Here is a 12,582-nt window from a genome sequence, read left to right as displayed (position 1 = left end):
ATTTGTCAGACTACTTGAAAACAAATGAGAGAAGAATTGTATCTGGGTGGTGTAGATTTTTATTTTATTTTATTTTTTATATATTAGATTTATTTATTGGAGAGAAAGCAAGCAGTGGGAGAGAGCGAGGAAGAGAACCTGACCTAGAGCTTGATCCTTGATCATGACCTGAGCCAAAATAAAAAGTTGGATGCCCAACCAACTGAGGCATCCAGGTGCCCCGGTGGTGTGGATTTTTATAAAATCATCTCCAGGCTTTGTACAAATAACATATATTACTGTATAATAAAAATATATGTAGATACTTGCAGTAATTACATTTTTGGTCAAATTACTTCCACAGAGAGAAGTTGCAGCTAACAGCCAGAATGTGGAGGAAATTGTTCCTGTTTTGACTTTACGTTTCTTGATAACACAACTGGAAGCAGCACTTAGGAACATTCAGGCTACTAATTATACTGTAAGTGTTTTCTTTCTTAAGTTTTAAATAATGGTCTTGGACAGCATTCTGCAATGAGAGGGTAGCTAGTGCAATCCTTGTTTTAAGGTGTAGACCAATTTGTATTTTCCTTTTACCTCTGGAGAAAAAGTATGCATAATTTGATTTCCCTCCTGTGTCTTGTACTTTTTTATTACTGCATCTCTGTAATGAGCCTAATCTAGTCCCCTTCCCTACCCATAAAATTGTTCCTCTTAATGAAGAGAAACTTGAACTAGTAAACACAGGCTTTCCCATTTAGAAATGGAGAGTTAGAAACTTCAGAAATTACTCCTTCCTTTCTTCCTAGTTATTAATCAAGTCCTGAAATATTAGGACTTGATTAAAATTGGAACTTGTATCATCTGTTAATGAGTACTCCTGCAAGATAAAATTGACAAGATATATTTGTATGTTCAGTACTTTAGAAATAAATAGGAAATCTGAGGAAAAATAAACCTGGCACCAAAAATCAGAATCAATATACAGGACAGTAGAAGAAAAAATCGCTTCTTTGGAAGCTAATAATTTGGATTAGTAAAGTAATCTAAGTTTCACACCCATGTGAAGATGGATTAGAGAAATTTTTAAGAAAGGACTACTGACGTACCAACCAAGGTAGCAAAGACACCAAATTGCATAGTATAAAGATGTACAAGGAAGTAGAGAAATCATATTTATTTAAGACTCTCAGGATGACAGTTCTAAGTGGTGGTATATACCACCCTAAAGAGATTCTACATGGAGTCAAAAGAGGTAAAAAAGAATTTGTTAACCAAAACTGCCAAAACTTCTGGTATGCTAAAGATCTGCTCTTTATCCCACTGACCAGGTTGCCAAGCAGTAAAATAAATGAGTATAAAATCAGCATTAACAGATGCTGATTGCTTAGCCTGCGGTACTTAGGCATTACTTCAAAGATGAGTCTTACATTAGGAAATGAAAGAGATCCCTCTCTTGGTAGCATTGTTGAGCAGAATTGGAATTGTCATGATCAGAGCAGCCAACTGCTGTATCCAAATGGTGCTCTCTGTTCCTCAAGGCTACCAAGGATAGGTGGAGCAGCTTTGTTGTAGGAGGTGGCAGTGGGGTGAGGGCAAGGGACAGTTGCCAATAACATCTCTATATCCATTTAGTTCCAGTACTTGGAATAATCCCTGCTAATGGGTGGGGGAAGGTAGGGAGGAAAGGGCAGAGCATATTGTTAGAAATGTACTGCTTATGTCTCTAAATTCCTGAGTTCTCTACCTTATACTTCTAATTACAGCATTACCATAATTTCACATTTTATCCTGTTCTCAAAATGTTTTTTTTTAGAATTGTATGAGCCAAAGGCTCTGTTATTTATTTATTTATTTATTTTTTTTTTTTTTTTAAATTTTTTATTTATTTATGATCGTCACAGAGAGAGAGAGAGAGAGAGAGGCAGAGACACAGGCAGAGGGAGAAGCAGGCTCCATGCACCGGAAGCCTGATGTGGGATTCGATCCTGGGTCTCCAGGATCACGCCCTGGGCCAAAGGCAGGCACCAAACCGCTGCGCCACCCAGGGATCCCCAGGCTCTGTTATTTATGAAGCCAGCCTTTTTAAAAGCTACAATATAATAGTTTACACTTATTTAGTGTTTGCTATATGACAGACACTCTTTGTAAGGATTAGTTCATTTACTCTTCACAAGCACCCCCACCTCATTATTCCCATTTTACAGATTTGAAACTGAACCATAGAGGTTAAACAGCTTGCTTAGTTCATCAGGTAGTAAGTAGTGGAGTCAGGATACAAACCCATGTAGTCTTGGCTTTAGAGTCTATTCTGTGAACTGCATTTTACCCCCTCTGCAGAGATGGGAATTAACATGGAAACCAGTTTAATGTTAAATGGGTTCATTGAGAGCAAACACATGTCTCTTTCCACTGAGATCAATTTGAAGCCAAACTTCTAACTCCTGCCAGTTACCTCATAAATGTGAACTGTTAGCCAGGAGAAGTATGCTAGGTCAGAGGATACCTAGTAAAGATCAGTAAAGAAGACGACTTATAGCCTATAGATGCTTATCATCCCTGTGTACCTGAAAAAAATCTTGTTTATGGTATGGGACAGTCTCATTGAAAAAGTTAATGTGACAAAAGATATGGTTATGATTTTCAGTTAGAGTGCTTATGAACAGAATGTACAATATTTTTCAACATGGACAATTTTTAAACTTTTTATTTGAGGTAATTTTAGATGCACAGAAGTTGCAAAAATATAGCTGTATGATTCAAAATTGCAGAGAGGTCTTGTACTCAGTTTCACTCAATAGTTACATGTTACATAATATATATTACCAAAATCAGGAAGTTTTGTGTCTGGGGTCTCTAAGACCCACCGCCGTGTTCCGAGGGATTCACAGGATTCAGAATATAATTGTACTGATTACTACATCTGTATGGCAATCCTTAGCCATTTGTAGCGTGTGGGGGTAAGAGGAGAAATGAGACAATAAATCCTGATGACTTTCATTTTCTTTAATTAAATTCTAATGTTTTATTTTAAGATTATCGGGATCCCTGGGTGGCGCAGCGGTTTGGCGCCTGCCTTTGGCCCAGGGCACGATCCTGGAGACCCGGGATCGAATCCCACGTCAGGCTCCCGGTGCATGGAGCCTGCTTCTCCCTCTGCCTGTGTCTCTGCCTCTCTCTCTCTCTCTGTGACTATCATAAATTAAAAAAAACAAAAAATAAATATTTTAAGATTATCGACTATCATTTTTCTTCAAGGTTAAATACATATATAATGTATTTGATATTCTTATTAGGTGATAATATATTAATTTTGGGATGCCTGGGTGGCTCAGCAGTTGAGTGTTTACCTTTGACTCAGGGCGTGATCCCAGGATCCAGGATCGAGTCCCACATTGGGCCCTCTGCATGGAGCCTGCTTCTCCCTCTGCCCGTGTCACTGCCTCTCTCTGTGTCTCTCATAAATACATAAAATCTTAAATATGTATATATGAATTTTTACTATTTTCAGTAATTGCTAAGTACCTAGGATATTTATTTTTTATTCAGTTAACATATAGTGTTTAAATAACCAGGTTTTTTTCTTTTAGGCACATCAAATTAATATTGGTTATTACTTGACATTACTGTTTTTGTATGGAGTAGCACTCACTGAAAGAGGAAAGAAAGAGGTATGTAGCATGTGTTATTTGCCCATTGTAAATATTTTCACACTCACTGCATTTTAACAAATTAAAAGGTTGATTTTAGAAATTCTCTAAATGTTCATTTTGAAATGTTGGCTAAAGAAGATCTTCTTTCGTAAATAAGTATTTTAATCAATGAGTACATTATCTATGTGATCACAAACAGATGCTAGGATTAGAAACATGAATAAATGACTACATGACTGGATCAATATGAAAGCTGCCATGACTTCTCCAGTTTGGAAAATAATTATTGTAAAAGAAAAAAATGCCTTTTATATCAGCCAAACCTAGTTTTATGTTACTACAGGATTATACAGAAGCAGAGAATAAATTTCTAGTGATGAAGATGGTGATCCAAGAAAATGAAATTTGTGAGAACTTTATGTCTTTAGTTTATTTTGGACGTGGTTTGCTTCGATGTGCTCAGAAGAGGTAAGGATTTTATTAATAAATGGGTAGATCTTGCCTTTCATCTTTTAGCATTGTGAAATGGGATAAAGTTTTTATAGTATACCAGGTACCATGACATTTGTACTATACTGGTTCCTCTTCATCTGTTCCTATAGATAATAATTTCTTTAATGTATTTGAGAATATTAAATTTCAAACTTAACAGGTAATGACAATAAAAGGCAGTGTAGCAACGACATTAGGAACATAGGCTTTGGAGTCTCAGAGACTTGGGTTTAAATACATTTTCTACCATGTAACTAATCTATTACGCTAAGAAATGTAATGTTACTCAGCCTTATCATTCCTTACTTGTAAAATAGAACTAATAATAGTGCCTACCTTATAAGGATGTTGCAGACGATTAAGTGCTCAGAACACAAAATGCTAGGTTTAATAAATAAATGATAGTTGTAGTTATTAATATTATCACCAATTGGAAAAGTGTATTTAAGGTATGAATGAGCTTCTAAAGCATTGAAAGGGTCCAGATGCTGGGTGTGGGAAATACTGAAGAGATTACACAGTTAGTGAAATTGTACAGGAGAACCTATATGAACTATTTATTTACTTCATATATGGAGATCCTTGAGCCATTTGTGGCATAATTTATTAATTTTATTTGTTAAGAATTTATCATATTCTAGAGACTGTGTGTGCTAAGTGTTGGGGATACGATGGTTTACAAAGTAGGCAGTTCCTGTCTTAATGTAACTGACAGTGTAGTGAAGGTTACAGACCTTTATCAAATAATCAGTTATACAAATCAATTATGAAATATAGCTCTGGAGGAAAATGCAGTGAATAATGAAATAGTCTTTACTAGACCTCCCGTCTGGTTCTGGGAATCAGAAGTCTTCCTGGGGAAATCATGTTTGACTGACACTTGAGAGATGAATTTGGCAGCAGTGCCAGTCCTTATGCAGGATTACTGCTGGGTCCAACCATGGGATTCCTAAAAGAGTCACTCTTTGGGAGTTATCTGATTATTTTGCAAGGTTTATCTTCTATCCTCTGGCATGCTTGTTTTTTACTAGGGTACCTAGGATACTTCCTGCTTCCCATTTACTAGCATGATACCATCAATATAATGAGCCAGTGTGATGTTTTGCAGAATTTCAGGATGGTCAGAATCTCTTTAATTTATATTGAAGAATGGATTCACATAGCTGTGAGAGAAGACAAAGAATGTGTACTGCTGTTCTCTCAGATGTGTGAACTATTCTTTAGTCTCTTTACCAGTGGACATTGGAGAGAATCTGTTCTCTGTGTATCTCTGTGTTTCTAGTATCAATGATAGAAAGTCCAATCACATGACAGCGTCATTTACTTTCATCCCTGGCCTACAGAGAATAGCCACCACTGAGCTGCTCAAAGACACTGGTGCCTTTCTCACTGTGTATTTCTTACTGCTTTAATGGATGCAGTGTCCTCTGGGCCTTTCCAGGGAACCTTGTCTAGTGGTGGCTTCTTTGGTTTTATGTGCAAAGTCCATTCTAACATCCTTATATCCCTGAGCTCTCTTCAATAACTTGCCAAAAAAAAAAAAAGTCCAGCTTCTCCACCTCAGTTACTGTAGGGCACTGTTGGATCCAAGCTTGAAGTAGCCTTCTGAGAGGCATATTGGCCAGGTGGCTCAGGTATCCTTGCTAGGAAAGTAAATTTTGAACTATGAAGGAGTCATACCAATTCCACATATACTTCCCTATCCAGCTGTGTCTTTGTTGGTTCTGCACTCTTAAGATCCACTCCCATGTATGTTTCTGCCAGTACACACTAGTCAAGTTCTGCAGTTCTTGTGATGAATAAGCTTTTTCTTTTGGAGCAGGGACTCTTATTTTCCCACTTGGGCTTTGCTTATACTTGATCGTATAGTCTCTGAGCAATGAGTGGAGATAGGACAGGATCTTGAGAAAGAAGATGATATTTTGGCTTGGTCAATAAAGGGATTCTGCACTCCTCTAGCAAAAAAAGGGGTCCTTGTCAGCCAGAGGGTTCAGGACAATTTAGGGGTTTTACTTAAATGTCCTCATTTCAGATCTCAGGGTCTACTTGTCCCCTATCAAAGTCCTGATGTTAGCATAACAGTCCTACTGAGGCAGTGCTTTTAGTCTTTGCTCTTATTCAACCCTTGTGACTAAATACTGGGCCTCATTTTCAGCACAGTTTGCCCTTGTAAGGCTAGACTTGATAAGGGTTCTTTAAATGTTAACATAGAGACCTTTTAGTTTTCAGTGTCCTGAGTTGGTAATAGTCCTATCAAGGAGGTGCATTTGGTCTCTTGTGCAGTTTGTTTCACCTTGTGATTAAATCTGGCCTGATTTTCAGTACAGATTATCTTTATGGCTAAAGGAGATGAGAGCCTTTTTAAATGCTGCTATAGAGTCCTCTGTCTTTCACAGTGTGCCCTGAGTCAACAGTTGGCTGACCTGTGCCTGTCATTCTCTTTCTTCAAGGCTTCCAAGACAGTAGACAAAAGCCAACCAACTCTACAATCCCTTTAATTACCATGGCCCCCATACTGTTCAAGCTTGAGCTACTACATAATCTATTGCCTCCCCTTCCACCTGTATTTCATCCCAATCTGCCACAGGTGAGAGTCCTAGCATTTGTATTTCTATAGCATGCCAGAGGTTATCACTACCCTATTTACTACCAAAAAAAAAAAAAAAGGTTGCTCATTGTCATATTGGTAAACTATCTAGTTACAGAGTCCCATTCAAACTAACCTTATTTTAAAATGCCTTGCAGATATAATGGAGGACTCCTAGAATTTCATAAAAGCTTACAAGAAATAGGAGAAACAAATGATCATTGGTTTGACATAGATCCTACAGAAGATGAAGATTTACCCACAACTTTTAAAGTAAGAAATTAACAGCATTTCATCTGTGACTAATCAGAATCACTTTTGATGAAGTGTGTGTGGCAGTGCTAACTTTGTCATATTCTATAGCAAGCACATTCTCTTGTTGGAAATTAGCTTTTTATATAAAAAATAATATTGATTCCAATATCTAGTGCAGAATTCAACATGTAGAGATTCACCATGTACAGAGGAGTGAGGTGGGTGGCTGTGTTTGCAAATAAGATTCGTTATTATTTAAAAACAAGATTAAAAGGTGTACTGGTCCAGTACTTCACATGGCTAGAGCTAAATGTAATAGTTAATTAACTTTTTTCTATTGACTATTTTTACCATTACTTTGTTGATGATTGAAAATTTAAAAGTACTAAGAAAACATGAAAAACTTATTTTAGAAAACATGAAAAATACAAAAGTGCCCAAAGATAAAATTCATCCATATTTCTTCAAATGGGGAAACTATTTTTACTATTTTCATTTATGTCTTTCCAGAGACACATGTATAAACACTTGTATCCTTTATTTTTAGTAAATTGGAATGATGTTATTCACCTTGATGTGTAGTTTGAAAATATATACTGTGGATTTCCCAGTAATTGGATTATTCTACAGTATGATTTCTTTTCATGATCCATCCTATAACTATGCTTTAATTTCTGTAACCAATTTCCTGCTATTGAACATTTAGCTTATCCTAGACATTCCAGTTTTTCACCAATGTGTAAAGTGATCTTTGTGCATTTCCCACATAGCTTTCCATAGGACAAATTTCTAAAGGTAGAATTGTGAAGCAGTCTTTTACATACTTGTAAACTTGTTGATATCTATCTTCATATTTCTTCTCAGAAAGTTTGTACCAGTTTGTTTTTTTGGGTTTTGTTTGTTTGTTTTAGAGGGAGAGAAGGCGCACGTATGTGCGCATGTGCAAGTTGGGGGAGGGGCAAAGGGAGATGGAGAGAATCTCAAGCAGACCTTGCACTGAGCAAGGAGCCCCACTCATGACCCTGCTTAACCGATTGAGCCAGCCAGGCACCCTACCAGTTTGTATTCTTAAGACAAAGTATGATTTTCCGTTTTCCCGTACCTTCTTGGTATTCTTTTGGGATAATTTTTACCCATCTTTTAAGCCATATTAAAGTAACTTTCTAATTTGTTTATTATGAAAATAACTACAGGTTTCTCTTGGTTAATGTTTGACCTATCTCTTTCCAGACTTTAAACTTTTTTTGGATCCTTATATTTTGGCTGACTTGAAAGCTACATGCATTCCTCAAAGTGGATGTTTTGAAACAATAAAAGATTCGACTTTCTTGGAAGCTATAATAGCTCAAATTGTATAAACCTAATAATATAGCTTCAAAATATGTGGGGCAAAAACTGATAATACAGAAGGAGAGATAGAAAACTCTCTAGTCACAGAGTACTATTTTAATATAGCTCTCTCAGTAATCAGTAGAAAAAGCAGACAATTTTTGGCATTTGTCAGGAAAATCACATGGCTTTAAACCTAGACTTACTAATTATTTTATATGTTATTTTTAACATTAAGCTTCTCTGCTTTCCTAAAGCAGTCCTATTTGGTCTTAGTTTTCTCTTTTTCCTCCTCCTTTTAAAATAATTTTATTATCCAAACATTTTTAGTGAATTTATGTTTCCAAGCAAAGTAATACACATATACAGTTTGTCAAATAATGTTAAAAGACTTAACAATCTGTGGTCAGTCATCTCTAATTGTAGTTCTTAACGAGAGACATCTTCTTCCAACTCTCTAGGTATTTTTCTTTGATATATCTATATCTTTTGAAAAGATGTACAGCTTTTTACAACATTTCTTCATTTTAGGTATTATTTTCTGACTTCTCTTTATGGCAGATGTGGAGGTTTTATTAGCTCTCTTATACATCTCCTTCACATATACACTTCTTTCCCCATCCTAGCAATAGTTACAAATTTTTATTAGCATCCTAGCAATAGTTACAAATTTTTATTAAATTTGCCTTAGGGTTTTCTTTTATTCCTTGGAATATCCTTCGCCTCTATGTAGGATCCTCTTTTTCTTGGATCTCAAGTTTTCTCTTTTTAGGTTTACTCCCTTGTTTTGTTGGTACAACAGTCTTAAAAAGACTTGTTTAATCAGCCCTCCCTCCCTGAAAAGGATATGATTGGGAGGTAAATTTTTAAGAGCTTTCAAGTCTTCAAAATAATATATTCTTTGTACATTTCATTTATATCTTGCCTGGGCATAGAATTATAGGTTGCAAATTATTTTCCTTCATATTTTTGGAATGTTTCCGCTATCTCCTTGCTTCCAGTAGTACTTCTGAGAAATCTGATTCATGTTCTGATTCACAGTATTTTGCTTATAACCTATTTTTTTTCTTGGAGTTTTTAGGATATTCTGTATTCCCTAGTGTTCTGAGTTGTGTTTTGAAAATGTTCTGGCACATTTAAAAAATGTATTTATTAGATGATTTTTTTTTCATTTTCACTTTTATTTATGAAATATTTGTTATTCAGATACTCAACATCTTGGACTAAATCTGTGATTTTCATATTTTTTCCCCTATTTATTGTATGTTGCCTTTTGTTTTACTTTGTAGGAGCTTTTTCTTTAACTTTCTGCATAGGGCTGATAATCAGCCGATGCCCACTAGTGCTATCATATTAGTTGTTTATTAAAATATTTATGTACTGCTTCAAAAATAGTTGCTGCCATGAGTTTCTTGGGCACCCAACCACCATTCCAGCTGCTTTAGACTTTCCACCAGCCCTCCCTCCCTGTACTACTTTAACATCCAATAAAGGTTCAATGCCTGGTAGGATAGAATGCTTCAGTGACCCTATTCTGGCTGTAGGCCTGCATGTTCTTTACCTGTTAGGATTAGTCCCTGGCACCCCACCAATAGTCTTGCTTTCCACACATTGTGATCAGTTCTTTAGGACTTTTAGAGGGCTGACCTATACCACTTTATCCTAGGTGAGTTCTATCAGAGGCCTGCTCTTCCCCAGTTGCTCCTATCTTCACATATCCCTTTAGATAAGCTCATGCTGTTGGGGGAATTTAGTGCTCCTAGAGATGCTGGCACTTTAGCAGGGTAGCGTTCTTTCATATGGTTGTTATTTTTAACATTACCCTCATTCCTATCTTTCTATTGAATTTTTAATTTCAGTGATTATTACAGCTATTATCTATCAAGAGTTTCTGTTATGAGTTTTTTTTTTTGTAATGACAATCTGTTTTTGCTTCATAAATGCATAATATATCAGGTGAATGTCAATTAGATCATGGAAGGCCTTATATAAGCCAGGTGTGGGGTTCAGATACTATCTTGAAGTTAATTTAAAACCCCTGAAGACTTTTAAACAGTGGAATGATTAATCAAACTATAGTAAAATGAGAAACAGAGAACACACAGGTACACAGTTAATATACCTGTATATGTCTATATGCACATATGGGTATGTGTCTCTCTGGGAGGTGATTTTTTTTTTTTTTTAAGATTTTATTTATTTGTTCATGAGAGACTGACAGAGAGAGAGAGGCAGAGGGAGAAGCAGGCACCATGAGGGAGCCCAATGTGGGACTCGATCTCAGGTCTCCAGGATCAGGCCCTAGGCCGAAGGCAGGCGCCAAACCGCTGAGCCACCCAGAGATCCCTGGGAGGTGATATTTAAGTGGGAACCAGAGAGTCAAGACTAGAACTAGCTCTATAAAGACTGGGAGAAGGGTATTGAATGGCATCAAAATAATAATATAAATGGTGACTAGATTTATCAAACAGTCTCTAGGAGCTAATTTGTCATGTTGCATTCTCTCACTATATTAGAAATACTATTTGAAATCCTGTGATACTATCTCTTTAAGGGGTAAGTATTAAGGACCTGGTCTAAAGACTTGTTTAATGTAGACTTGATAATGTGTTTCACCTACATTTAATCAGCATTTGAAAATAGGAAATTACATTCCAGGTTGTAACTCTAAACATTGGAAGCATATTTCTGTATGGTACTTCTGCCCATTAAAGCAGCAAGTGGCGTATTTGCACCACTCCAGGAGTCTCGCTGCCAATGTGATGTCCTAGGAACCAGTTCTAGCAGGCCTCCCTGGGTTCGCATTGATTTGTTGTCTGTGTGTGTGTGTGTGAGAGAGAGAGAAGTTTTTAATAGGAACATGCCAGGTATTATGCTATGAGTTAGGATGGAGTCAAGAGAAGTATAGCTTCAAACATAGACTCTTCTTCCTTTCTCCATGTTTATGTTCAGTAAAGAGCCCAGTATTTCTAATTTAGGGCCTTCCCAAATATTATTTACTTTGAATGAAAGAAACATGTTCTATTACTGTTGTGTTGTTTTTTAAACATGCAATGACTTCAAAAAGAGATGATAAAATGGACATATTATTTAAGGTAAAATATTGAAAGTGTTGCAATCTTGATACTAATATAACTCATAAGATTTTTTGAATTTTAAAATCTAGGATCTTCTTAATGATTTTATCAAGACCACTGAAAGTAATATAATGAAGCAGACCATTTGCAGTTATCTAGATTGTGAACGATCTTGTGAAGCCGACATTTTAAAGAACACCAATTACAAGGTAATATAATTATTAACCATTTTTAAAAATGAAATTGTAAAGTTAAAGAGATAAAATTTATTATCTTGCATCAAAATATTGTTTAAAAAGAGTACTTAATTATAGTAGTAATTAAATAATTAGTTAAAAAGAGTTTAATTATAGTAGAAATGCAGTTAAGTTAAATATCTTCAACTGAGCCTGGGTGACTCAGTTGGTTAAGCATCCAACTCTTGATTTCAGCTCAGGTCATAAAGAGTCTTGAGATCAGGCCCTAGGTCAGGCTCTGCACTTAATGGGGAGTCTGCTGGAGATTGTCTTTCTCTCTCTCTCTCCCCCTCTGCCCCTCTGCTCTCTGCTTGCATGTGCAAAGGGGCATACTCTCTCTCCCTCTCAAGTCTTAAAAAAAAAAAAAAAAAAGTTGGGTATTTCTAAGAACTTAAATTCATAGTGGGCAGGAATTATTGATATCCCGTGAGTCAATTAAAAAGAATCGATTTTGCTAGAGTTTTATAATATTCAAATGTCTTTGTAGTTATAGTTAATATCACTGCAATCATAACAGTAAAAATTATGTAAAATATTCTTTATAGTTAGAAATGTTATAGGTGTAGAATAATTAGCATTTTACTAAGGAGAAAGGTTGTTACTTCTCAACATTCTGTTACTGACCAAAGTGATCATTATCTGTTGAATGCATCTTGGGCAAGCAAAATGAAACCAGCCTGGATTTGAAAAAATTCAGCAATGTCAAATCTAGTTCTCTCTGGATATATCAAAATGAGGCTGTGGGAAATCACAGGATAGGATGAGGTGTGACTATCAGTGCCAGTATGACACTACTTCTATCATATAATGGAAATCCAGTGGCAAAGCATGATTTATACAGTGAGTGGCAAGGGGAGAAATCCTTAGATGTATTCATTAGAGTAGCATAGGTATTAGGAAGTGGGCCTGGCAAAGTAGAGTGCTCAGAGTGGGGCAAGTTGGGTCTTGGTTTAGGTGACATGGTGATATAGTCC

General features: G+C 36.1%; 1 protein-coding gene across 12 annotated transcripts in view; it reads left to right on the top strand.

Moving 5' to 3' along the window:
* DZIP3 (DAZ interacting zinc finger protein 3) overlaps positions 1 to 12,582 on the top strand; it is an 85,615-nt gene that overhangs the window by 24,995 nt on the left and 48,038 nt on the right. For all 12 annotated transcript variants that reach the window (XM_077884388.1, XM_077884392.1, XM_077884390.1 and 9 more), the window contains 5 exons: positions 344 to 460; positions 3,570 to 3,650; positions 3,976 to 4,100; positions 6,870 to 6,984; positions 11,462 to 11,581. In XM_077884388.1, the coding sequence (XP_077740514.1) occupies positions 344 to 460; positions 3,570 to 3,650; positions 3,976 to 4,100; positions 6,870 to 6,984; positions 11,462 to 11,581 (558 nt within the window). The remainder of the gene's footprint in view (positions 1 to 343; positions 461 to 3,569; positions 3,651 to 3,975; positions 4,101 to 6,869; positions 6,985 to 11,461; positions 11,582 to 12,582) is intronic.

This window comes from Canis aureus, chromosome 35 (genome assembly GCF_053574225.1).
Source record: "Canis aureus isolate CA01 chromosome 35, VMU_Caureus_v.1.0, whole genome shotgun sequence".
NCBI lineage: Eukaryota > Metazoa > Chordata > Mammalia > Carnivora > Canidae > Canis > Canis aureus.
The sequence above is the reverse complement of the archived record's forward strand: the minus strand, read 5'-3'. Positions and strand labels throughout refer to the sequence as shown.